Raw genomic sequence first — 27,853 nt, 5'->3', positions numbered from 1 at the left:
TGTAATGATTACAGCTGTATTGTTAGATGGATCTTGGGATTTGTTCCTGATTTTGTTAGTGTGTCAGAAGGATGATTGCTTCAGGTTGTTCTGTTTTATTTGAAAGTGTTTCTACATCATCTTGTTAGGGTATGGAAAGTAAGGGAAAAGTCTTTTACCACATAGTAGAATCTTGGGCTATCACTAGGACCTTTTAGTTCTATGGATAATACAAATAGAAAATAATATGCTGTGTTTAAAGGCATGTTTTTCTGGGTTTGTCTCCATTCATTGCACTTCTAACACTTTTTTTGCACTGTTAATCTTTATCCTAGAAAGGTATTGCCAGCAGAGATTTGCTGTGCTGTTTGTCAGCTCTTAAGGATTGGGCAACGGATGATCTTGAAGAATCAGATAAAAAGATTTTATTGATACTGAAAGCCATGGAGTAAGGATAAATTGAAGTGCAAATTGACTTTTGTCAACACTCTTAGGTTGCTCAGAGACTGATCTTGTTTCCTGTGAAATTTTTCTGAAATACTTGCTCTGGAGTGGTTGGCAAAAGTCTGAGCCTCCCTTTCTAAAGTTCTCCAGGGCTTCATTACGATTCTGTTGCTACAGCGATCAAGGTGTGTGATGGTGTGTTGAGTTTGTGTATCCTTCCACAGGATTAGGTTTTTTAGCCTCACATGTAAGAAAAACACAGGCTTTATGGTTATCTGCAACTTGCATACTCTTATAAATGCCTGTGTTTTACTTGTAACTAAGTAAACTTAGAACATGGCAATACAGCACAGGATTTAATGCCTTAGACATGTTCTTTCAAGGTCATGCATGATCATCAGTAACAAAACCGGTGTAGGCCAAATATCTTATTTCTATCCTGGTTAACATTTCTGTAATCCTTCCTGACGAGAGATCAGAACTTCATCCTGCCCTTGTTTAGTTTGTTCTGAAATGATAAAAATAATACAGTTCAGTGAAAACGGTATCTGTAGAGTTTTTTTCCCCACCAGAACAAGCTGTGATAATTGAATGCATTTCAGGGAGAAAATATGTTCAGTAAGAAAGTGGCAATTTGAGAGTCATTCTCCTCTAAATATCATGCTTGAGGGGTAGGGCAGCTTGGGGGAATGGGAAGACAAAAAGGTCAATGTGCATACTTGAATCTTATGCATAAAGTACGGTTTCCGAATTCTAGATTGGTGTGATTTAATGTGAAAATTTGCTCTTTAATTATCTTTATTTCTTTGTGTGAATTGGCTGCATTGTGTCAGGCATAAGAGAGGTTTCCTTGTCATAATTGCTACTAAATGTTATTCTTGCTTGGTAGCTAAAGGTGGTGATTTAATGGCAGTGGAGATACTGCTGCCACCTTGTCTTCAGAGCATGTTCCCTTCAAGTCAAGGTGAAGGGAAATAGATATGTTAAAGTTCTCAGTCTCTGCTGAACCGGTCTAGCAAAACTAATTCAGGCCTTGGGTAATCATTCTTGGTGATATGGCACTTTTCATGACCACTACATTATATAGTGTTTGAGGAAGGCCAGGTGGCTCGTTCCACTGAATGAAATGTGTTCTCATTATTTGTGGTGTTCTCTTTAAAAATCTGATACAATGCAAAAACACTTTTACTGAGACTTTGCAACAGAAAAAGGGAGAACATATGTAAAGATAACTCAATTACTATACTACGACAATTTATTACATTTCCCTCTCATTTATTCATTTCCACTGTTGAAAACAGTACTAATATAGGGAAATGTTCATTTCTTGGGATATTTGTCAGTTGACACTCAAAATAAAAGTTCTTAAAAAGAAATAACATTCAGTTTCAAGGGTAGTTGATTACAAGTAGTAGAGCCCAGGTGAAAAGCTGGGTTAGTGTAGCTTGACCTCCCCTACGATGCAGTCTGTGCGACTTGTTTGAAATAGTTACTGTTTAAGATCAGGTGTAAATCCCCCCCCCCCCCCCCCCCCCCGGAAAAACATCAGTTCTCTTTGTTACATTGCTCCAGTGATTTGTTACCCTTATTGTTACAAACTGGGTGCTTTGTTTCTTTTCTAAATGTTTTCAATTTCAACTTCCAACCTTTACAGCTTACCACTTTTCATCCTCTAAATTTCAACAGGCAGAGGTTTCATCTCAGAAATTGCAATTATTTGTTGATAGTTTTGTTTCTGCATCCTTTCTTCTCTCTTGGCACTTAAAAGTTGATAGGTCAGTGTGAATTCAAGCTGTGACATTTTCTGTTGCTTTTAGAGAGCAATGTTAACCACAGTTTTAGTGCATAAAAATATAGCTTATACTGAATGGCATTGTGTGATTATTTTGTACAAGGCAGTATATGATTCACTTCAGTAAATAAAGGAGGAAAGCAATTGCTAAAATTGCATTCCTTACAACCCCCATGCCAGTATTAAAAGTATGCTAAAATTTAATTACTGTGTATAGTCACTTCTCACTGACACTGCCATCAGGGCTTGATACAGCTTCCTACAAATGCCTTTACATTTTGACAGTGCTTCAAGGCCACTTTCCTCATTTCTTTCCCTTTATTGTGTTTTTCTCTTTTGCTCTGATGATCTTGCTAGGTGTGCAGTGAGATTTATTCATTCTTTTTGTAGAATGGGACCAGTTTGTTATGAACCTCTGTGGAAAGGTTCTGCTGACCTGCAGTCTCACATGCTTTTTCAGTTTGAAAACAAATTCCATATTGTTGCGTGTAATATGGAAAGGAGAAAGAGACAGTTGTGGGAAGCCTGTGGCCTGAAGCTGTTAAGCAGAAAGAGTTCACCATTGAGAGCTCTTCTGCTGGGGCTGTGAAATGTTCTCAGACTAAAAACTATCAGTTTATCAGACTTGGAGCATGCTGCTGCTGTTCTTTCTCCTTGCTCTTGTAAAAACTGACTTAAGCAGGCAGAGCATACTGTGTTTGCATTTCTCCTATGGGTCTGTCAAAGGCAGTGCAGTGTTGGCAAGCCTGGTGCTGGGGAAAGACTGCAACTGCACCAGATGTGTCGGTGGAAGTCACTTCTGTAGCTCCGAACACAACTAGGCATCTGCAAACAGCAAAAACCTGTTAAAAAAAAAAAAAAAAAAAAGCCTGTCTTGGAAATAAATGGAAAAGGGCTCTCATATTGCATGGAAATTAATTCGTGGTGGCATGGACTGCTTAGGAGTCTATTTGTCATAGATTGCTCCTCAAAGATGTGGTTTTTATGAATGAGAGTTATGGTGATGGATGGCACAGAGGCAACTTTCTGAAATGGAAGAGAGCAGTGGTTTACATGAGGAGGCTTACTCGGGCTACTCAACCAGTAAAGCTGATTAACCCTGTAACTCACCTCATGGCTCAGGTGAGAGAGTCTCAGAGCAGGGTCTTTTGATGATACTTTTCTCAAGGTGGGAAATATCTTCCTGGATTGTGAGCCTTGCAAAGATTGGATATCAGAAAATAGGAGTATAGCAGAGAAGAGAATTGGCTGTTGTAGGAGAAATGGAGGACTGGATTTTAAACACCTGAGAAAGAAAGGGAGAATCTTGAGAGGCAGGCAGGTAGTGCTGATTTATTATTGCTGAATATCAATATCCCTGCTGGTTTTTTTCCTCCTCTGTAATAAAATTGACTGTGTTTCAACTCCTTTTCTCCTTCCCCCCCCCCCCCCCCCCCGTGAACAAAAGTAATCTCTTGAGTACAGGAAGAGCAGGAAAATTAATCTTTTTCCTTCATCTTTTACATACAGACAAATCTTTCAGATAGACAGTAGACATCCGAACTCTGTATTTCTTGTGCCATTGCTGAAAAAATTATCATCTTAGTTACTTGTATAAAATGGCAATAACATTTTAGAAGTTAATAATACTACCTTGAGTGCAACAGGTTTTGAGTTTGTTGCTAGTATGAAGAAAGTAATCATTTAATAAGTTCACAGACTGTCTTGATAGTATGTAGCTGTCCTGCTACTGCTGTGTTCCTGAGCTACAGTTTTAATGGCACTTAACAGAAGTAGGTGTTTAGTTATTTCTAAAAGTGGATTTTACTGTTCCACTTCCTTGTACTGCTTATAAAATACTAGCCTCAGGCTTGACAGAGCGTACGAGAAGTAGAGTTACATGACTGATGAGGGACTCATTGTGTGCAATTTCACTCATTTATTTCCTACTTATTCTGCAATGAGGGTTAGCCACAATGTCTTACATGTTTATGTAGATGTAATTTATGTAAATTGTAACTGTCGTTTTTACAGTTTTGTTGTCATATGTGAGGCCTGTGAGTTTTACTGGGGAGGACAGTATACTATAATTTCAAACAATAATAAAAATAGAGAACTCATTTTTCATGGTTTTCATCTTATAGATTTCTACACTTGTTTTGGAGGCCCTTGTGGAATCACAAAATAGAAATAATTTAAAGATGGATTGTGTTCAGTTTTATGAAATCTCGTACTTGAATATAATAAAATATTTTAATGTGTTAATTTTTCAACTAGAAACGTCTTAAAGCGGCTGAAGCAGAAAGTAAATTGAAACAAGTATACATCCCCACCTAGTGAGTATAACAATAAAGTCATTTTTTTGAATAATAGGTAAAATTGAAACAGTAACATGCATGATATTTTCTTAGTTGTCTTTTTGATAGTTACTTTCTTAGTATTTGTTATAAACAAACAGAATATACAGAGGTATAATCAGAAAATGACACAAACTCCTGTTGTAAATGAAACCTTTGTACTTAACTGAGCCCGTTGTCTTTGACCTGCAAACTGCCTGTTCTGGAACAGGGGGAAGTTTTACAAAAGGTGATCAAGTGCCACGTGGACTGCTCGCATGCAAGAAGGGCCTTATCATTTATAAAGCAGTTTTTCCAGAATAATCGCTTCCGAATCCCTGTAGCACAACACTTCATATTTGTGTAAATGCAATATTTCAAAATAGAAGCAGTTAATGTAGTTACATAAAATAAAATCGGATACTTTCCCATTACAGTTTTATCTTGTTGATACAATCTATTCTTCAGCTAGAGACAAGAGATGCTCTGGCTGTAAATTAAAGATGGCACACAGCCCGAAATCTTTTCTCTTTAAACAAGTCTAATGAAATCTGTGTTCTTCTGAGGTGTTTTTAATCTGGTTTTTTAGATTTAAACTCTATGCTATATCTGCTTTTGTTAACATGTAGTTTACAGAAACAAGATAGAATCTATCTTGTTCATATTCATAATTTCCTCAAGATTATGAGAAGAGAAAGGGTTACAGATGACATTCTTTTAAGCTTTCTGTGGGTATATTCCATTTACATATATGTGAATTTCCCATTGTTGTGAGTGTTTGTACAACAGAAGACTAGAACACCAAATGAAATACTTTGAAAATCCACTCTTGGCTTTTTCATGACTTGTATAAATTGCATACAATAGAGCTTCGCTTCCATATTTCATACAGACTTTTCTCTTAACCAGATTTAATAATACAAACAGCGGACTTTTAAATTCAGTCTTTTAATTTCATCTCTGAAGAAATGTTGTGAGTTTTAAAGCTCAAGTCTCTGATAAATGATGCCTTTTAAAAAAACCTGCACACTCTAGTAGGAGTGTTTCCTAACCCTTTCAGGGAAGTGGCTGCTTTAGAAAAACTGTAAGATGCCCAGTCTTTACATAATGTTTTTTCAATTTAATTTCCTTGGTCCACACGGACAGTTCAGGACTTCTGCTAGTATGTTTGCAGTAGGGACTAGTTGTATTGGATGACAAAACCTGTTTTGAAATACAGGATTTTTGCCTTTATCTTTCTCACTGTCTGTCTTTTGCCTCCCTGTCAAGACAAAATCCATAGTCAATGGTAAGAGGGTGTTAGGACTTCTCAAGTCTTTGATAACTGTGCAGTCTGGGGCACTTGTGGGCAAATGGATTGCTAACGCTCTGTTTCAAGAGTGATTTATTGTATTTGAAATCTGAATAGAATTGATTCTCAGAGCTGAATATCTTTTTGAACTTGATCATAAGGTATTTCCAGTAAAAGCAAGGTTCTGTCCTCAGTACCAGAGAGTCCCTTTAAATTCATGGCTTCTCTGGAAGGTAACTGCGACAGATCATAGCGCGGGAGACACAGTCGTCTCCTGATCCCTTCTCTTGTTCCTTGAGTCCAAGGTACTTGATAAAGAGTACCTGGAAATTGTAAACTTGCCTCTCACTGGATATAGTGAAAAAGGAGAAGGCAGGAGACAGACTTGCTGGCATTTCGAGTAGAGACTTGATACAGCAGAGGTTTCTTCAATTAGTCATTTTAACTAATCTTGAACATATTTTATGCTACCTAAAGTAATGAATAATCATCTTAGGAATCAATGTATCAGCCTTGCATTGTATTGAGAGTATAGCTTGTCAAAGGGGTAATTAACACCCACAAACTTGGAGCTTTGGAAATACTGTACGTAACCTAGTGAGGAGTATATTAATTCTCTCTGAATTAACTGACCTGTAAAGGCCTACTTCACTGAAGTATTAGTAGCTAAAATAATCACACTAATAATATAACAGTAAAAATAATCCAAAACCAGTTCTTCAGCCTTCTCAGAAAGTAATTTAGGACAGAACTCAGACAGAACAGCCTGATATTATATGGGCGAGCTTTGACAGGGTTATAGGATATTAACATTTACTGCAGTTGGTGGAAAGTTACGTACTTCTGCTTGAGATAGGAGGCAGAAGACCCTCATCTAGGGTGGACAGCCTTGCAGTATTATAGGCAGTGTTACTACTCTTACTGGTTATACTTCACGCAAAGTCCAGTCTCACCTTGTAAAGGTGACTGTTGACTGGAACCCACTTCTTAAATTCTGTGCTATGTCAGGCTTTTGTTAATGCTTGACCCTGAGACTTGGTCTTTTACTAGCTTGTCAAGTAGCTTAGACCATGTGAGAGCATTTTACAAAGATCTGTAAATTTGAGTATCAAAGCAGCTCTTTACATAGGAAGTCTCTTACAGTGCTGAAAATACTAGAGGAGTATAAAAATAGTCTTGTTGTTTAGAGCAGATTTTACAGGTGTTGTCACCACACATCAGAATTCCAGAATTAGATTGTTTTCATGTTGACTAACTGGTTAGTAAAATCACTTTTTTTTTTTTTTTTTTAAAAAAGCAATAAACCAAATCCCAATCAAATATCCAGCAACAATGGGAAACCTGCTGCAGTCAATGGAGCAATGGGAGCCTCCTACCAGGCACAGGCCTCACTAATAGGTCGGGCTTGTGAAAGCTGCTACAGTAAGTGAATTTTTTTTTTTTTAATAATTCAGGAGTTTGGGCTAATCTTAATATGCACTGTTTTTTAAAAACAAATGTATGTACTTTTGTTTGCATGCTATAGAGGATAATTTTCAATGACTTGTGTGGCAGAAATAACTTTAAGTTAGAGTTGCCTTCAATATATTGATAAGTGTCAATATTCAAATCCACTTTATGATTTTTTTTTTAACAGTTCAGAAAGTACAGAAAGATAAAGTAGTATAATATGATGACACTGATATGTTATTCCTTTACCTTCAGAATACTAGATTCAAACTTACTTTTGGTTCTTCTGTAAGGCTGCAGCGCGTTTGAGTTGGTTTTTTGGTTTTTTTCCTCCCCTCTGTTGTTGTTGGGGGGCAGGGGGAGGGTGTGTTGGTTTTTTTCCTAGTATTTTGTGTGTTTCTGGTGGTCCTTGCTGGGCTTCTTGAAATAGCAGCCTTCAACATAGGTTATATGAGAGTATATATAATAAAATCCAGAAATGGAAAGAATTGAAAAGGCTTACCGTATGAGGGTTCTTCACTTATCATTGCTATGGCTGCCTGTCTCTTAAACACCAATTAAATAAAAACCATATTTTGTGTACAGAAAATTCCAGTTATATACTTTGTTGTTTTTCAAATCACATTTTTTAAAGAATAGTTTTCTTGTGAAAGATTACAAAAAGAAAAGAAAAAAGGTTAAATTACTGTTTTCTGCTGAGCCTCCACACACACAAGGTAAAGGTACATATGCATCTTCAAGGTCGATAGGAGAAGTGCTTGTCCTTTTCTTATATGGATCTTGATTTATAAGTACTCACTTTGCATGACTTGAGCAAAAAACACAGATCTTAAGTAATTCTAATAAGTAACAAGCAACCTAATAAGCCTATTTTCCAGGGTAAGATTAGAAATAGTGGAGGATTTATAGGGCTTTTTTTTGGGGGGGGTGGGGTGTGGGGGGGGTGGTTTTCTGTTTGGTAGTCCCCTGGAAGAAAATCTCTTCTTGGCAATACAAAGTCCCTGGTTTGAAATTAAAAAGGGAGGCATTTTTGAAATTTCCATTTGGAGTTGATGTCTGGGGTGCTTCTGTAAAAAGAAAAAAAAGAGGGAAAAAAACCCCTAAAAATTCAAGTTCTTATTTTTTTCCGTGTCAAATGTATTAAATATAATGCTTTTATAATGCCATATATGATGGCCATATAAAGCCATCTATTACAGCATTTGGATTTATTATATTGAATGTAGCATGCACCAGTTTACCTGTGCTGTTTTCTCCTCCTTAGCTCCACAGTCTCACCAATGGTATTCTTGGGGTCCTCCTAACATGCAATGTAGATTGTGTGCATCTTGCTGGATTTATTGGAAGAAATATGGCGGCCTGAAAATGCCCACACAGACAGATGAAGATAAACTGTCTTCCAGCCAACCTACAGAGGTAGGAACGTGTAGATAAATTTCCTAAAACAAAATGTGGTGCTTTCACAAGACTGCTGTGATTTGAATATTTAATGGAATGATTTTTTATGTACGTGTTCAACTTCGGTATTACAAAACTCAATTTATTAATCCTTTTTGTGTCTTAAGTAGAACTGAACAGCATGCAGGTCCTGCCATGTCTTTATTTGACTAAGTCTTAGCTAAGCAAACATCCACTTCATGCATTTTGGTGGAGAAAATCCATTTGAAATGGATTGACATTTGATCTTGTCAATCAAATGGTGTGATATCTATAAAATGTTAATAGGACTATACAATATCTCGTCTAGAATGGTATTATATATCCACTCACAATAGAGTTCTCTACTCTGTTTTACAGCTTCATACGTAAGCCCCAGTTTTTTGTATAGTGCTTATACATATTATTTGATTAGCCGTGTGAATTTATCCCAATTGTGGGTTTTTTTAATGCTGTAATTCAGATGTATGTGTTATGATTTTTTTTGTTTGTTTTTGTAGGAATCCCATGTTAGAACTCACATGTCCCGGCAGGCCACACAGGGAACTCCAGTTCGTAACACTGGAAGTCCAAAGTCGGCAGTGAAAACACGTCAAGCTTTCTTTCTTCACACAACGTGTTGGACAAAACTGGCCCGTCAGGTCTGCAAAAATACCCTCCGGCTGCGGCAGGCAGCAAGACGTCCCTTTGTCCCTATTAACTGTGCTGCCATTAAGGCAGAATGTAAGATGTTTTTTTAATTCTTAGTTCTGTGTGCTGTGCTTCCCACCCATTTTTGTCTTTTAATTTTATTTTCTTTTTCAATAAACGTTTCTTGTCTATACGCTTTTGCTTTTCATTTTTTCATTTGTCCAGCATATCACCAACACATTGGATAAAGTCTGGCTGCCTTGAACAGATTTCGGGCTGGGGGATCATTTCAGTGAATGAAAAGGGGAGACCTATTACCTCATTCACTTACAAAAAAAATTGTCATTAAAAAAAAAATCGGGGACTGGGAGGGAAAATCAATGCCGTAACATAAAAAACATGCTTCCTGCTAGGCAGTGTGAAAGAAGTTCGCTTTTATATTGTTCATTTATTCTTTCGCTGAACAGAAAGTGTAGATCTGTACGTGTTTCACTTTTTCTCAGTGGCGTTGATCAAGGAATGAGGCGCTTAGGATGCATACGAATTTACATCTTGCCTGTAATACAACCCTTTGTTACTGTGGTGATCAGATGGTGGTGATAGCTATGTTTATTATTTCATCATAGTTGCATCATTATTTTTTTTTTTTGTCTGTTCCAGTTTGAAATTTTAGTTTTAAATAATATTTGCCTATATTACGCTTGTTCTTTATAGCCAAAATATAAAGAAAGGATAAATTCACTAGTAGTATGACAAAAGGTTGTGAGGAGTTGTAGGTAGCAACAGTAAGTCTCTTTATGTGCATATGTGTGTAAGTTCTGCTGCAAAATCACTGAATATTTCAGCAGGTTTTGTATCTGCGCTGAGCGCGTTGTTTTACTGCTCATGCTGTTTGGTTATGTTTCCCAGCCTTCCGTCGATGCAGTTCTCGGAGCAGGCGCTTGGTATTCCAAGATGAGCCGCGCTGGCTCATTGTACTGTCAGTTGTATTAGAATTGAAGAAAAGTTTTTAGAATATTAGATGTTGGGTTTATAACCGTGTTTACTAGATTAACGCTAAACGTTTTCCCAGCATATTTAACTGGGATGCCGATGATGTCAGTGCCAATTATAAGAAATTTACTCCATAGAGGCTTAGAATCTGGTTTTGAGTAATTATTTTCCCCTTATGTGCTTTAACACCAGCCATTCTTCACATGCAAACTCCTCACCTACTTCTGCAGTCATCCAGAACTTGGTGAATATTTCTGTTCGTTGTCCTTGTTTTACTTATTTAGTTGTCCTATTGGCCGTTTTCTTTCTTCTTTCAAAGCTATGCAAGTCAGGAACAACTTTCAGATTTAAGGAAACCATATGGGTTGTACTTTCATGGAAGAAGTGTGTCTAAGGCTGGACTATGATTGTACTTTTAATCTTTAATACAAAATAACAGTTATTTTCTGAGAGGGAAGCATTGTACTTTTTAATTTATGTAATTGGCACTGATTTCTGCTAAATCATGGATGAAAATTAATTTTAGAAGTTCACTTGAACCTTGAACCTTTTTTATCCACGTCCCTATTTCTTCTCACTCACTGCAGTAACTCAGTTTGAAAGAGGATGAAGCTTTTGTTTAAGGAAGAGAAGAAAACAGAAGGGAAAAAAATGTTTCGTCCAACTGTTAATCATCATACTAGAACAAGTGTTATATACGCAGTTCAACTTTAAAACAAAGGAGTGAAAAGCTGAGCTTTTCAGCAGGAAATAGTCATTCTTGTATCAGACTGGCAGTGCTGTGAGTGCTTCCTCTTTGTTCCTTTGAATGAAAAAGAGCCACATCAGATTAACATCAAGAGCAGAAAGATTTTTTTTTTTTCCCCTGTAGTCTCTGTATTTCATTATTCTTTTTATTTAAAGAAAAATTTGGACCTTGCAATTTTGTCTTTTTGAATGCTGATGCTTCCTGATTAGACCTAACATGGGGGGGGGGGGGGGAGGAAGTCACAGTTGTCAATGCTTTTAGAACACAACATTCAAATTATTTTATAATAGTGGAAACCAGATTATACCTCGTTTAATTAATTTAACTCATGTTTCTCTGTGTGTACACACACACACATGTATTCTGTTTCTGGCAATATCCATCTCTCTGGAATCGTACAGTGCTCTTACCTGCATTGTCATTGTCATATTCTTAAATGTGGCTTAAATATTTACTAGGCATAAAGCCTAGTAAGTAAGTAAGTAAATAAATAGTCTTCTAGTTTTGTTCATGTACTTGTATCTGGTGAGCTGTGTTTAGAGCACTCTGTAGATTTTAATGTTCTAACTAAATAGACTCTCTCTTCCTGAATGCCCTGAATCCTTTTCTAAGGATAGCTTGATGAAGTAATTTTTAAAATTTTTAATTTTTAAATGAGATACTTGATTAACAGTAATGACTTCGTAAGTTGAATACCACTGAGTAATTACAGCATTGAATGAATGTCTGTGTTGGTGTTACAAAAGTTAGAATTGTGCTTAGATAATAAGCTGGCCAGAGTAGCAGCAGGTTACCCATGATGTGATACGGCATGAGATGGTTAGGACGTCCAAGAACTGATTTGGAATTTGTTTTCCATGTTGGGGTGCTGAAACTTGGATCTAATGACCGCTTAGATGCTTTGTCAGACTCACCTGACTCTGTGTGTGTGAAACCAGTGCTTGAAAACGTAACTGCGTTTCACAACTATATTGCAGCAGGCACTATACCAACACTCAGAAACCATAAAATCTAAAGACAGAAGGATGGTAGGACACTCACCCAGCAGCGTACCAGGATTTATGCCTTCTTAGTCTCATGCAATTTGTTGAAGTGCCAGCTTGTAATTGAAACTAATTCCCAGTTCTGAGAAAGAAAGTCTGAACAAGCCAGTCAGAGCTTGCTCATAAAATAAATTGATTTTTTGCAGTCCATCCGAACTCATCTGCAGATACTTCTTTTGCCTTGGAGAGGGGCATGGAAGCCTCTGAGAATGCTAATCTCGGGCCCAACCATCTTCTAGGTGAAACGAGATTTCAGGCAGAGCATTTTTTTATTATTCTAATTCCAGCCACGTCATCTCCCTCGGCCCATTACATCCACTGGCAGAAAACAAGGTCCTATTCTGTGTTCTTCATTCCGTCAGTTAGTGCAGAGAATTAGATTTTTCTCATTAGTGAACCGTGTAGCATGACCCCTGCTCAGATGCCAGCAGGAGGTAGTGGAGACGATGCATTTACATTCCCAATTCGATCTAGGGATGGTCACCAGAAGGGTGAGAAGCCGTGGCGTCTCCTGCTAGGAGCCCAAGCCATCATGGAAATCTCAAACTTTGTTCTGCCTGAAGATAATAGACTCGCTGTAGTTGTTGATGATAAACTTGTCTGATGGATTTTCAGGAATAATTAGAACTGGTGAACCGTTTCGGTAAGAGGAAATTCCCATGCTCTAAATTAGGCAAAATACCTTCTTAGTTCGAATATATTGTATCTTTTTTAGAAAGTTAAGCAAAACTATCCTGTCCGTGGAAGGTCTCTTAATTAGAGGAAACCAAAGTGGGCATTCTTCTCCAGACAGTCACTGACGAGATTGGATCTGTCTCCAGCTTGTGAGCATGTTGATATATGTGTGAGACTGAGCCATGCATCTGTGAACCTTATTACTTCAGCACAGGAAGAGTTTTGAGGGATTTTTCTTTTTTTTTTTTTCCCCCTGCTCAGATATAGTTTTATCAATATAACTAAGTGTATTAATTATAGTAATTTAAATTTGGGTAACTACACTCTATGTAGACATGATTGTCAAAACGTTTTCAGTGGATGGTAATATATTATCTGTAGAATATATATGTAGTTATCTGGAAATGGGTATACTGTTCATGATCAAAACTTCACATACCTTTAAATCTGCAGTTTTAATTACAAGTTTGGTACACAGTACTTGCTTGTTACGGTCTGGTTTGATAAAACAAAGGCAAGTGAAAATTAAGTAGAATATGCAAAATGTTACTGAATTTGTAAGCATACAGCCTATGTTTTACTGATATAAAACGACCCATTCATCTGAAGTGAGTCACATTTATGGGTATGGGTTCACAAACAGGTTTTTACATCCTTGATTTTGATAGCTATGGAAGATCTTTTGGCTGCATCTAGGATGGAAATATTTTCTCTACTGTTATCTTTGAATACAGTTGTGCCAGATTTTAGTAAAATAATTAAAAGAACACACTATTTTTTCCCCCAGAGTTTCGAAGAATACTACTATTCAGGGAATACCTAGAGCACAGTACATTCATTAGATAATCTGAATTTTGATAGCGATATGATGGAATGTCAAAGAGAAATAACTCCCCAATGAGAGTCTTTCTAAGCTTAAGAGACCTACAAATCTAGTTTAAAAAAAGGAAATCATTAAAAAACCCTTTCAAATCTCAAAGAACACGCCTCATTCGCTATCATCTTCTCCATAGCATTCCTGATTTCGTTGACCTCTGTAATACGCACAACAGTCATCACTTTTCTAGATTAAGAACTTGGTCTGTTTAAAACCTCATAAAGAATCCGTTTCAACTGTGGTTGGTAATGTTGTTCCCTGGAGTTTTTCTAATTGTACTGTATCCTCTTTAGGGTTATGGTGCCCCAAATTACATGCACTTCAAGATACAGGTTTCCCATCATTTTAGAGAGTCTCGCATGTTTTCTGTTTTCCTATCATCATAATTTGTAATATTCTGATTCTAATTTCTTTTTAAGTGACCACTCTTTAGTATTGTCTAGATATTTTTAGAAAGCTGTTGACACTGACTCCATGAATTCTCTTCTGCATGGTGATGGTGTAGAACCCATCGTTGTATCTGTATGTTACAGTTGTTTTACCCCTTAAGAATGAATTTACATTTATTGTTGATGCTGCTGATATCCTTTGCAATCAGTTTTGGCTTTGATTATGCTCAGTAATTTCTTGTCAAGAAACTTTAACTCTAGTCACCTCTTTTCTTGATCTTTTATATGTTGAACAGCAGAGATCCTTTGGGGATTACATAGACAATTAGTTTTAATCAGGTGCTAATCCCTGGAAAAAACCCTTCTCTCTTACCCTGTAACAGCTGGACAGCAACGGTCTTTGGTGACACAGTTTGTTAAAAGCTAATTGAAATGCCAAGCTGGATGCCAGATCAGCTGCATGTGTACATGTCACAATTCCTTCAGAGGTTCCTGGCAGACCTGTGACACTTGCAGCCACTGGTTTACAGGGCGTGTAGGCAGGAAGGGACCTCTGCAGGTCTCTAATCCCACCCCTGCACAAAGCTCAAGTGCTCAGGGCCTTTTGTCCAGATGAGATTTGTGTGTCTCCAAGGATGGAGGCTCCATGGCTTCTCTGGGCACCTGTTCCAGCGTTTGATCAACCTCACAGTAAACGATCTTTTCCTTACACCTAAGGAGAATTTCCCATCTGCCAGCTTGTGTCTGTTGCCACAGACAGCAATAGTATGTTGTCCCATTCCTGTGTACCTCCGAGAGGGATCTGGCTTGGTCTTCTCAATGCTCTGCCACTAGGTAGTTACAGGTGGCAATCAGGTCTCCCCTTGGCCGCCTCATCTCAAGGCTGACCAGACCCAGTTCCCTCAGACTCTCCGTGTACATTCCTATACTCCAGCCCCAAACCAGACTCTCCAATAGCTGGGCTTTCTCCAGTATGTCCATATCTCATTTGTAGTGGGGATCCCAGAACTCGACACGGCGTTTGGACATGGTTTCACAGGGGCCGAGGGGAAGGGTTACCTCCCTCTCCCTGCTGGCTGCACTTGGGCTAGCAAGGCCCAGTCTGCGGTTGTCCTTCTTGTTGCAAGGACACACCGCTGAATAATGAGAACACATTAAGCATGTTTTCCCTTTACAAGGTCTTTGTTGGCTCCCTTGATGTTTCCGTATTTAACGGTATGCCTCTATTAATAGTTCAGCCCTTTTGCCAGTCTGCATGCCTGCTTACTGAAGAATGTTATCGCATTTGCCGTGTGTTTGTTCTCTTGAACCAAGAACAGTTCAAGCATTAGTTAAATACCAGTAGTGCGCGTGCTCAGCAGTTTCTGTTTGGATGAATTCCGCCTGGTCCTAGTAACTTGTTTTTATTCATTAACCAGTTTGTTTTGAAATATTTCCTATGGACGCACAGTTCTCACACTTTCTTCTTAAAAAGGTTTTGGAAGCGAGCTTGTTTAAGTTCTTCTGCAGTGAACGTGGCTGCAGAGAATTTATCCAGCTTTTCTGCCATGCCTTTTTCTATCTTCTATATTTTCCTCACACCTTGATCATCTCCTATTGCTACAGGCACTAGCGCACTTTCTGCTTTTGATACGTTTGAAAAAAATACACTATCAAATGTAATACTCCAATTCTTTTTTTTTAAACACATTTTTATTTCTCATAGATTCCACTATTTCACTGATCTTACTAAGATTTTTAGTGTTCCTGTGGAAGCCCATATTTGATTTTAGGACTTTTTTTTAAATTTTGTTTTTGACAACTTCCTACCTAAATTTTATTCTATGGTTTTACACTTGAGAGCAATGCACAATCTAACTTCATGTTTTTCTGTATGTAGTGCATAAAGATCATAAAGTTTATTATATTCTTCAGGGGAGTACCATATTGTGGATTAAAGTTGGCTGCTGTTAAACATATTGAACTGTTTTAATAGATTGGTGTGCTTTGGAATACCCACCCGGTACCTTTGGTGAACATGCTTTGCCTCAAGCATGGAAACTGTGCTCTCTTTGCAGTCTGTATTCTCAGTCAGCATATTAATATCTTACCATGATTCAATGTCTTTTTTTTTTTTTTTTTTTTTACAGTGAAGACATGTAGATGGAAAATTTTCTTGCTAATTACTTCTTAGACGATGCTTTGCTGTTCCCAAAGTAACTGTAAAATACTCACTGTATAGTCTGTGCTTATTTTACTAAGGGAGACAGTGGAGACACATCGTTCTACTCTGTCACTTAAAATATTTCAAGTGTTGTGGAATATTAAAAATATTTTAGGCACCAGGTTCAGTGCATTTTTTTCACTGAGAACAGTATATTTTGCTATTAAGGTAAAATAATAAAGTACTTTGTGTATTCGGCACTAGGGCTCTGGACCCTTTGGGCTTCCCAGATACCAGCTATCATTTACGCTTAGCACATGTAAGGATTTCAAGTAGTTTCCTTAATACATTGAACTAAGTTGTGCATTGTCTGCTGCATTAAAAACATCTGTGAACATACTGAAATACTTACTTCAGTCATTGCTGTGGTTTCATGACCTACGTGTTTTTTACACGTAGCTAGACAGAATACGTAAAGAGATTGTAAATTTTACTTTTTTCTTAAATGTAAATTGTTCTATATAGTGTCTTATCCTCTTCATGTGCCTATGTCCTCCATATCTTGTGCTGGAATGAAACAAACAGAAACATTCTGGTAAAACAAGTGGAATTACAGTTATTATAATCTATGTATAGTATCTAGCTCTTGTAAAGCTTATTAGAAGATGCAGATCTGCATGTGCATATGTGAAACCTATACGAAGAAAGGTGTACACGTATGTAGGTATATGTGGGGAGTAATTCCATGTGAGGGAATTCTAGATCCACACAATCAACGTATGAATGCAATTTTGTCCAGAACAGAATACCTGTGTTCTAGGGATGCTGGAAGCCCTATATGGGGATTGCCTATGTGCTTTTGGAAGACAGATAACCCAACCGTTCTGAGGAGTTTAAAAAAAAAAATACTATGGTTCCAGTGGTCTTGAAACTATTTACTGAAACCTGGCGTCTCGTGAATTTTTGCCTTAGGTTGATTGACTCTGCTGTCTAAGCATGATCCTCTTCATAGTGACGCTTCTATGTCCAGGGCATTTAGACAGATTCTCTGCTTGTGTATTCACAGTGCCTTTTAAGGTGTGAGTTTATAGTTTTAGCATCACATTAAGGTAGTTACTGAACTGCTTATTTTCATTTACTTTGCAGGAAGTTCCTATCTTGGAGGCCTTTGAGCTCTGTCATACTTAGTTGCAATTGACCACTTTGTTCAAAGGTTTACAGTAAAGAGGTTTTTGGTTTTTTTGGGTTTTTTTTTTTTAAGCTTCATCTTGCCATAGTAGCCCCCGTGTTCTGTTTGACTTATTAAGAATGATATGAATCACCATACCATGTGAGTAATACAGGACCAAAATCAGTAGTCCCAACTTTAAATTCTTCTTATGTCTGTATTACTCCATTTAGGGCCAGACAAGCTTGTAGAAAACAATGAAGAATTCCATGAAAATTCTTTTTAATAGCCAGAGCTGCTTTTATTTTAGTACTCATGTTTTCATCTGTGTTTCATTTGCCTAGCTGACTGTCTCCAAAAAGACTTTGTAGGCAAAAAATGCAATCAGACTTGTGTTAGAACTTGTATTAACTTAAAAAAAAAAAATCATAACATCACTTGCATGAATGAGGATGTGGCCTGCCTTTAAATTTCTGTTATTATTAGCATTGATGAAAAAAAGAAGAATATGTGCTAAAAAGAAAAAAAATTGTGGTAAAAATGTAAGTCAGAAACTGGTTGGTGCATCCTAATTATATTTGTAATGGTAGAATATTTAAACTGAGTTTCATTCTTTAAAATTCTCAGATGCAGATCGACATTGTGAAGTTACTGGAAATCCTCTGAAGATCAAAAGCACCAGAAAACCACTGTCATGTATCATTGGGTATTTAGGTGGGTATCTGCCTCCAGAGGAAAAAATGAATCACATGAACATTCAGTATTTACTGATACTTAAAAATCCTGTATGCATAGAATGAGAGACTTATGCTTGTAGTAAAAAGGAAACTATGAAGTTAATAAATTAATAAAAACTCTGGTCTGCTCTCAGTTGCAAAACCGGATGATTGAACTTGCAGGATGCAGGCAGAAGGCCGCCTGATACTGGTTTACAATGGCAGAGTGAAACCTGATGTAATTTAGAATGTGAAAAATATCCTGGTAATCTAAATAAAGAAGCACTCAAAGGGGAGATGAGATACTCAGTACGCCCGGCGCTACTCTACTGTGTCCCTTGAATCCACTTGTAATACTCCCGTGTACTTGAAAGGAGCAGACGTCAGCCATAATGAGACACTCGTCTCTTAATTTGATGACATAATTTCAAAAGATGCAATGAAATCTGTAGTGAGATCATAGCCAGGAGGTCAAGGTACTCACTATAAGATAATAAGGAGAGGAGAAATTCTAGTAATTGTGATTCCTTACTTAAAAAATGAAAGTAGTCCTCTTTGCCAGGAACCACCACTGACTATTAAATATTTACATAATCATATGAGAGATGGGATACCTCAGAGGCTTTATATTAATCCTCAAATGAGCATAGAAATCAATCCATTGATCAGAGCAGCAGTGAATAATTCTGCAGTGTGTTAATCCCATTCTACAGAAGTAAAGCTGAGGGTAGGACTCAGTCTAAATGTTTTTCTCAAATTTTCAATCAGCAGGAGGTTTTTTTTGTACTAGAACAAAGTAAACGATAACAGTCTCTTGACTTACTGAAATAGAAATCGCCTATTAATATAGTTATAACTGTTCTTCCAGAACATCGAATTTAACAAAATCCAAACTTCAGAAAACTGAGTAATGAAGAATTAATGCCCACTCTCACTGAATTTTGATTCCTCCTGCCCTGGAGTTTAAGAAAAAAGCCAGTGATAATTTCCTACAGGCATCCCAGCTGTGTGCGTTACGTATGTTGTCATTCGAGTGAATGAGGAAAGGACTGCTTTGATTGACTTGGTGGAGCTGTGGTTGTGAGGGGGGGAATCCGGCAGGAGATGGTGGTTCGTCCGGCTGACCCCGTTTGGGTAGTCGAAAGAAGGAACGGCAGCGTGTGTAATCTTAGAAGGTACTGCGTGTTTTTAGTGCCACGTTATTTAGTCGGTGAGGGGTTGTCTTGATACCTCTGGGAGCCTAAGTCTGTAGGTTTAATGGGAGTAAATGGATGAACTGTGTCAGACAGCATTATGTGTGCTTAGGTGAAGGTTTTGTAGAAGATTAACGGTGCTAAAATATACCAGGTATCTGTAGAGTCCGCATAGCATTTGACTGTATAGGAAGTGAAGGTGTCTCACTACAGTTGAAGGTAAATAATGTGTGTTGCAGGGATATGAAGTGTACCCAGTGTAGTTATGGACATGCATCTGAATTAGCTGTATAAGGATGGCTAGAAAATGGCTTTTTGTTTGCCATTTAGCTTGGTGGGGTTTTTTTTTAGTTTAGTTTGTGATTTTTTTTTTTGTTTGGGATGTTTGTTTGCATGTTCCAGTGAGTAAGTAATGCTTGCATTTTCTCATAGAATTTAGCAAGAATTATCATGTCATAGCTTATACAGGAGGTATTTATTTTCTTTTTAAAATTCCTTCCATGCCATTCCCACAGACATTTATTGGAATACAGTTAACTCTGTCTCTCAGGACGCTACTGTTTTCAGCTCTGCTGGTAAGCAGAGAGGATTTCAGTGCCCTGCACATCCCGGGTCATCGCTTCCCTTTATCCCTGTTCTGCTTCTTGGCTGCCAGTTCCTCAGGTGAGGTAGGTTACGCATTAAAAGTCAGCGCTGTCCTCTCAAGAGCTGGGGGTAATCCCCCGTAATCTCTTCAGTCATCACTGTGCCTACTGAACAAACCCCCTAAAAGGAACCCCCGGCTAATTAAATGTCCTCTATTACCTCCTAGTTATGAGGAAACCAGGCTAACGTTTCCAGCTGGGATGCATGTTGAGGAGATGAGATGAGAGAGGTGCAGCTGCTTAAGCACCTCTGGAATCCAGGATGCTTATTTAAGCGACTCAATAGGAGACTTCAATTTTTCTTTGTTTGCTTTGGATTTTTTTTTTTTTATTTTACCCTAGCGACATTAGTGGAAATAGAAGGGTTTAGAGTTGTTATTGCTAATTCCTTGTTTGAGGCTGCAACCTGGTCTTATAATAAAGGTTCCTAATAGGTTGTTTGAGTATTGTTTCTTATTCCTGTTTTATTTTTATTTCAGAAATCGTATAATCTGAATCTGGCCAACTGATTATTTGTTGTGTGGCTGAAGGGATAATTTGGATTATTTGAATGTTATAGTTAGTTCTCTGAGTTAGCAGAAGGTGCAGGTGGCTAGGAGATTTCAGTGAAGTACTAGGCAATAGACCAAGGCTAACAGCAGCAGGAATTAGAAGAACCCTAATTACTGTTATTCCATAATACAATAATATGAGGGTATAATACAATTCAGGCAAAACCCCTGAAATGCCTCATTACCTCTCTCGGGTGATGAAGCAACTAGTTAGAAAGCACTGATCTAAAGCATGCAAATACTTGAAGCAAGTCTATATGTAGAAGATGAGTGAGTGTACGGTGTAAAGACCCCACGGGAAGGACTCAATCCACTGGGAAGTGGTCCTGGCTATTTAAGTTTCTTTCCAGAACTTAAAAGGAGAGCTTGGTCTTGCTACCTTCCCGTACTGCAGAAAGAGAAAGGACAGCTTTTGTGGTAAACTAATGGAGGATTAGTGACCTCCAGACCGAAGAAAAGTCGAAGGAAGGAAATGCTTCCCTCTTCAACTGTTCGCCCATCCTGAAAATATAAAATTGTATCTCCTATACGCTGTAGACAGAAGCAGCTTACAAGTTCTCATATGTTGATCCAGCTGCTGGGATTATTGTGGATGCTGCTGGAGCTCTTTGGCAAATAAAATAATATTTTAGTGGTGTTAGCCCTGAAAATTAATCATTTCCTTCAGAAAATTGGAAAAGACTGCTAAATGAGCATTTTAGAATCCAAATTCCAATCATCTTAAGCAAACGGTGCAAACCTTTCTACTTCAGTTGAAGGTTTCGCTTTAGCAATCAGTAGTGTTCATAACATTAAGCGCGCCTCTGTTCCCATTTTAGTAAAAACGCAAAATAGACGCTTGTTCTCTACAGCATGAAAAATGGGCCGTGCCATGAAATCTGCTGGGAGCTCGGTGTTCCTAACTCTTTCATATGAAAAGCAGATGAGTACTGCAGTGAATGGCAGTAAAAAGCTCTCATCTAAGTAAGTGGTGAGAAGATCGGTGACATCAAACTGGCCTTCACACACATCCCCCAAATCTACAGGACTGCCCTGAAGCAATTACCTGTGCCCTAGCTCTGTGCTATTCTAACACCCGCCTGGTGCATTACCCTACTCTACTTTTTCTAATCTGACCCTCTTGAAGCATCTTGGATGAGGATGTTCATCCTTTAAGGGTATGGTTGCAAGCTCTGACCAAACCAGTGGTTAACAATTAAGCAAAGTCTTTTCAAATGTGAAGATCGTTGGCGTTGTCTCCTCCTGGCGTGTTGTTCCCAGTACAGCCTGGCCAAGTCACTGTGGCCATCCTACTCCTTTCCACCTATTTGGATACTGACGAAACTGTTTGGCTGTCCCGCCTTTCTATTTCTGCCTTTTAAAGGTTATCGCGACTGTTAACGGCAGCGCAGCCCCAGCCTCCCCTCAGCCACGGCCGGTTGCCAGTCGGGGTGGGTGGGCTGGGTACCTGCAGCTGCGTGTGAAGGCTTGCTGCGGGAGCGAGCGCGTGAGGCCGGGCAGGCGAGCGCTTGGATAGCAGATTTGCTTGGTATTTGTGAAAGAGGAAAAATCTGCTATCGCAGTGGACTTTGGCTTTGTGCAACGGTTTCTGCTTCTCCTGCATGATAGCTGTGAATAGCAGAGGCTGGAGGGGCCTCCTCCTTGGATACCTGGCCTCACCTTAGATTTTGCACATTCCCAGCTTCTACACTTTATTTTATTAAAAAAAAAAGCAGAAAGGAGCACTTTCACTTCAGGGGGTGCAAAATGAATTATTTTTCATCTTTTCTTACTCCCCTTAGACAGTTGACTCTCCTGATCCGTCTCCCAGCCCCTCTGCCCTTGCGTTCTCAGCCCAGAGGTCTCTTCTGCTCTGTGGGGCAATCGAGTGGCCGGCCATAATCGGGCTGCGAGCGCCTCGCAACTTGCGCAGTGCCGGCAGCTGGTGCCCTGTGCCTGTGTCAGAGGGATGGGGACCTGCCCTCGGGCGGTCTGACTTCCCTCGCAAATTTGGGTCTGTCCGAGGACGTACACAGTAGTGGCTTTTTGAACCCAAATGTGTGATGGGAATAAGTTAATTGGTTCAGCAAATTCCTGGTGAAGGACAAGCAGACTCTACCGAGGCTTCCTTTTGCCGCTTTTATCTGGCAGATAACTGAGAAATTTCCATACAACTGTATCAGCTTTTGGCAAACACAGCAGCTGCCGCCCTGAAGTGTGCTGGCCAGATGCGTTTCACCGCCTCTTACCTACCTTTCTTCCTCCTTCTCCAAAATAATCCTACTCTGTGAACCGTATTTAGATACTCTGGGATGTTTGAAACTCCCCAGTGATGACTCTGTATGGGAGTCCGGCAGTACCTGGGGAACCCAGTGCAGTCTTAACGATTTTTGTGTTCCTGCTGCAGTTTTGGGGTGGTTTTACCTTCAGAGCCCTGCTGTGGCTGGCTCCCTGACTTCTTGCACCTGGTGACTTGTGTTTGGGAAGATCCCTTGAAACTTGTTATTGTGACAGAAAATATCGAATAGCTTGAGGTATTGAGGTAATTTCACTACAGTAAAATGCTTTTATTTGCTTGCTTAAAAAGCTGTAGGTGTGTAGCTCCAATATAAACCTCAAAAGGGTAGGAAAATGTAAACGCAGACCTGTTTCAGATTGATTTGTATTATCTCTTCAATCTCTGAATTCCTTACACATCTACGCCATAGTATTGAACTCGGGCAATCTAAAGTGAAATAGATTTTTCTTGCTTGGAAGAACTGTAGGTATGAAGACTCGTGTTTGAATTGTTATTCGTGGTCTTGCAAACACAGTCACGCTGAAGTCTTTCCTTTCACTAGAAATTTAAATGTAAATTTAATGTTGAATGGACTTTTTATTTATTTATTTTTTAAATCAAGTATGTACGATCTCTCTCTCTCTCTCTCTCTCTTTCTCTTTTGTCTCGAACAGAGATTCATCCTGCAGTGAAACCCAATGTAATCAGGTCAACACCAAGCCTTCAAAGTCCAAGTGCAAAACGACTGCTTGCACCCTCCAACCACTCTTCACTAAGTATTTTGGGAAAAAGAAACTACAGCCATCATAATGGTCTTGATGGTATGTGAAGGAGTATAAAAGAAATATTCTTTAAGTCTCTGAATTGCAAAACTTTCTGTGGACCTGAAATAACGAAGTTTTGTGACCTTTCTGTAGAGAATACAGTTTTAAGAAATGACACTAAATGAGGGGGTACAGACCAACAGAAATGTAAGATATGAGTAGCATATTTATAGCATTGATTCTTAATGCAATGAATGGTGGTGCTTATTAATTGAACATGGGTATATTAATGCCATCTTTTAAACAAACTATTTTTACCATTTTTCTTACTAAACCTTCATCTCCGTATAAGAGGACAAGAAAGGAATAAAACAAATTTGGTGAAGGGAGAGATGGAACTAATGTTTTATTTCGGTTTATTCCATTGCATTTTTATTTGAAGGAATATTTTGCAGAGGTAGGCAAGACCTTTTGAATTACTCTGTGCTAAAGTACTTGATATATAGCTACATTGTTAAATACTGGACCTGCTAGTTTACAACCAATCTCTTTGCTAGTATGTGAATTCTAAACACAGCTTAATCTAGATTCTCAACAGTGTCATTGGTAATAGAGAGAAGATAGCTTTTGGCGTCTTGCGTCCCCAGACTGCGTTACAGAATCAGTTAAAATAAGAATGAAGTAGTCCTGGCAACAAGGACTGACGGAAGGTAGGAGCTCCTTAGAAAGAGGCTGTCCCTGCGTTTATACCAGGAGGAAGGAAAAGGGGTGTCACAGAGGTACAGGAGATGCTTTTCCTGTACACTGTGCAGCGCCAGAGGTGATCTTTAAGCCTGGTGTATCCAGCCACTTCATATCAGTATGGTGCAAATGGTGAGCAGATATGAAGCTGTGCAAAAAAATGATGGAAATTTGTGGGTAAGGCTAACTTTTCTCAAATAATCTTTACTTTTTATTCTGAAAAATGACTGTGTATTACTGATTTTTTCTTTTTTAATTATTACCAAAAAGAAAGATTTTCAACTGGAACTGTGAACAGTTTTACCTCATGACCAAATAAGAGGAGAATCCAGCAGGATATCATTTGTTTGCACTGAAAAGAAATGCGTGCGTTTCCTAAACTCTCTTTTTGTGAGATGTAACTTCTGTAAGCCATTAGCTTATTTGTTTTATAATTGAATAAGGTTGTTGAGATTAGAAATCTGAAAGAAGTTAGGCTCTGAAATAGACTGTTCAGGACACGATCTGCGCAAAAGAGGTAACTGTTTTCATGCTTCACAGAATAGGTCGAGGTAGAAATAAGGAGGGCGCTCTTTTTAGACAAGCTAATAGAAATATTACTCCAAATACAGGAAGAAAAACTTGATTCATTATCCATCGTCTTCCCCTAATGCTCATGCTTTTCTGTCATTGCCGGCGTTATTTGTATCTTGAAGTGAAGATATCTACTGTAGATGTAATAATACCTAGATAGAAGTCACTACATACTTTGACAAAAAGTGGATATTTAATATACACAGAAGGGAGGATCACTTTGCTCAGTGTGCAACAGCCATTACACAGTAGGCAAATAACATGCATGGCAACGCAAGCTATTCGGTGGACCAAGATGGCAACCGTGTGACTTGTACTTGGAAGAAAGGATGATGCCATTAATCGGCATAGCCATAAATGCGGAATTTCCACTGCGATCTTTGAGTGTGAAGCTCTGCAGGGATGGTCTGGTAGTTACTGCATGGGATTGTGCACGAAGGCTGCTTCCCTGCCCCCCCAGTGCTGGCCATTAGACTGGACTCTCCATATAAGCTTTGAGCGATGAATGACTTTCGCCTGGAAATAAAGGTGATGTTACATTTCTGCTGCAGAGAAGGCTGTAGCAGTAAGTTCAAGGTAAATATGATGATGATGATGATGTCCCTATAAGGAGGCATGCTTGGAAGTCTTTAAAATTTTTTTCTACTTAGTACAAATGTTCTCTTCCAAGTAGAGAGTTTATAAAACCAGTCATTAGCCACACCGATTAGTTTGTATCAGTCAGCTAACTGTGTTAAGGCAATTTGCACAGAATAACATCTAATTTGAAAAATTACTATTGAGAACTGTAAGTCATTGCTTTAGGAGACAATTATTTCTGCTTATCTATTTTCTGTGAAAACATAATTTACTGGAAAGCGTATATCCTAAGTAACTGAAATCTGTATTTTGTTAGTGTAAAAACGGCTATTTTAGTATTTAAAAATGGCTATTTCTGTTCTTATCCTAGCCCTTCTCTTTAATGAAAAGCCTGCAAAGTGTAAATAAAATGCAAAGGAAAACCAAACTCTCTAAAACAATCAAACCAGTAGTAATGATTCTCAACAGCACAGGTCCTCTGTTCCTTTTGACTTAAAAACAATTACCTTTAATATTTGCCATTTAACCCCTTCTCTGGTCGTTGGTAAATATCAAATACGTTTTTGGGGCTGCAATGCATCCAGCTTCTCTTCAGTACACAGCAAAAACTCAGTGACCAGATGAACTTGGGAAAAGGTGGTTTCTGTGCAATTGCACTGACAACGGCGTACTATCTGTGCCATGAAAGGTTTTGCCAGCCTCCAGAGTTTTTGTGTTACTATAAATAGACTAAAAACCTTTTTTGGTTCCAAAATACTATTGATCGTTGCTGGGTTTATTGCATTACATCAATTAACAGTATCCAGAAAGCCAACTATGGAGATGATGATATATTCTGTCTTTTAGTGCATGCTTTGATGAAATGAGCAAACAAAAATGAGCACAGTGGGCTTATATTAAGTCTTATCTCTTGCTGTTTTCATAATCTTAATGTTATTGACATAGAAATATCTGCGTGTTCAGGTTTGCTTTTTTTCAACGGTATTAGATATTTGTTGTAAAGAAGCCATATAAATACGCTTACTTAAGATGTACGATAATTTACAGCATTCAAGTAAATGTCAATTAGGCTTGTGTAAATATATATTTAGATTGGCATCTTTAAAGTCAGTCTTACTGCCTAGGTGAGTCAAGTGCTGTATTTTGACAGAATTTGTTATTAACAAAATAATAATTACTGGCTCAGAAATAAAGCAATGTAATATGGAAATGGCACTTCTTTATGCCCGTATGGGGGAGTTGGGGGAAATGATGAGAAACATCAGTAATATTTGGTTTAATGCTTTTAAGAGTAATAGATAAGAACATGATTAGCATTTCTTAGGGAAGTCTTATGTTGTCTTGAGTCTGGATTTTGGCCACTGCAGCAGAAGTTTCCCTTTCATTTTTCCACAGATGCACCTCCAGCAAGAGTCCGGTGCAACTGATAGGGATGAGGGAGTCTGTAATTTCTGACTACTGCTGCTCGGTCTTTATCAAGAATGACGAGGGAGCACATTTATCTCGTCATAAATGGTGGGGGTTGTGCCCTGATATCTTTCTCTTAGGTGATCTGAGCGTCAGTCACTGGTGGCTGAGAGGTGTGGTTGCAGTTGTATGCACGAACCCATGTATATGGCATAGACCTAAATAAAATTGCACTGCTTAAGCATCGTATATTGTAACTAGATAGAGAGAAGATCTTGTAGTTGTTTGTGTCCTTTCTTGTAGGAGAAAGACTTTTCCTGGATGGTCTTAGAAACGTGTTTTTCCTTTTATTTTCAAACAACAGCAAATCTCGCATTCTGTAGGATGGAATGAAAAATGCCAGAAAGCTTTTTTCTATTCTGGAAAAAAATCACAGTACTTTGGGGAGTTTTCGTGTAATATGCACACTGGTGCTTTTAACTGTTCTGAAATGCAGAAATTCCATTGCTGCTGAAAAGAAAGTCGACACAAGGTATTTAAAGGGTTCTCAGCAGTGAAGACAGTCTCTTTCAAATGGGAAAACTCTGTATTCAGAAAATCACGACGTTGCAGAATGTTACGTGTATCCAGTTTTATGACTGGAGCTGACGATGGGAAGATTTAGGTGTGACTGTAAAGTGCTTTGTAGCTATTTTGAATCTGATCTTTAAATTACAGCGTCTGAAATTATTCCAAGCAATTACTTTCACCCACAAGCTGCTTAACTGTGCGCAACAGTACATCCAAGTAGTCAAGTTTCACGTCAGGCTATTGTTTTGGCAGGGTGAGTAATGATAATTTTCCATATAATATTTGGAAAGATCAGGTAAAGGTATTTTACATAAGTATAATCTCTGTCAGCTTGCAGGCATTTCCTTACTTTTACATGCATCAGAACCAGAATATCCACAGGATGCCCGAGATACTAACGTCACTAATGAGGTACAGAAATCAGTCTGTGCCTGTTGATACCGTTTTCATGACTTGTGGGCAGAAATAAGAGAACCAGTTGTTCA

General features: G+C 38.4%; 1 protein-coding gene across 3 annotated transcripts in view; it reads left to right on the top strand.

Moving 5' to 3' along the window:
- The window catches only part of MTA3 (metastasis associated 1 family member 3), a 145,362-nt gene that overhangs the window by 78,920 nt on the left and 38,589 nt on the right, over nucleotides 1-27,853 (top strand). For all 3 annotated transcript variants that reach the window (XM_076334458.1, XM_076334460.1, XM_076334459.1), the window contains exons 11-16: nucleotides 4,472-4,530; nucleotides 7,119-7,243; nucleotides 8,535-8,686; nucleotides 9,208-9,430; nucleotides 18,001-18,087; nucleotides 23,409-23,555. In XM_076334458.1, coding sequence (XP_076190573.1) covers nucleotides 4,472-4,530; nucleotides 7,119-7,243; nucleotides 8,535-8,686; nucleotides 9,208-9,430; nucleotides 18,001-18,087; nucleotides 23,409-23,555 — 793 coding nt within the window. The remainder of the gene's footprint in view (nucleotides 1-4,471; nucleotides 4,531-7,118; nucleotides 7,244-8,534; nucleotides 8,687-9,207; nucleotides 9,431-18,000; nucleotides 18,088-23,408; nucleotides 23,556-27,853) is intronic.

This window comes from Aptenodytes patagonicus, chromosome 3 (genome assembly GCF_965638725.1).
Source record: "Aptenodytes patagonicus chromosome 3, bAptPat1.pri.cur, whole genome shotgun sequence".
Classification (NCBI taxonomy): Eukaryota; Metazoa; Chordata; class Aves; order Sphenisciformes; family Spheniscidae; genus Aptenodytes; species Aptenodytes patagonicus.
Note: the sequence above shows the minus strand (reverse complement) of the source record. Positions and strands in the feature narration are given on the sequence as shown.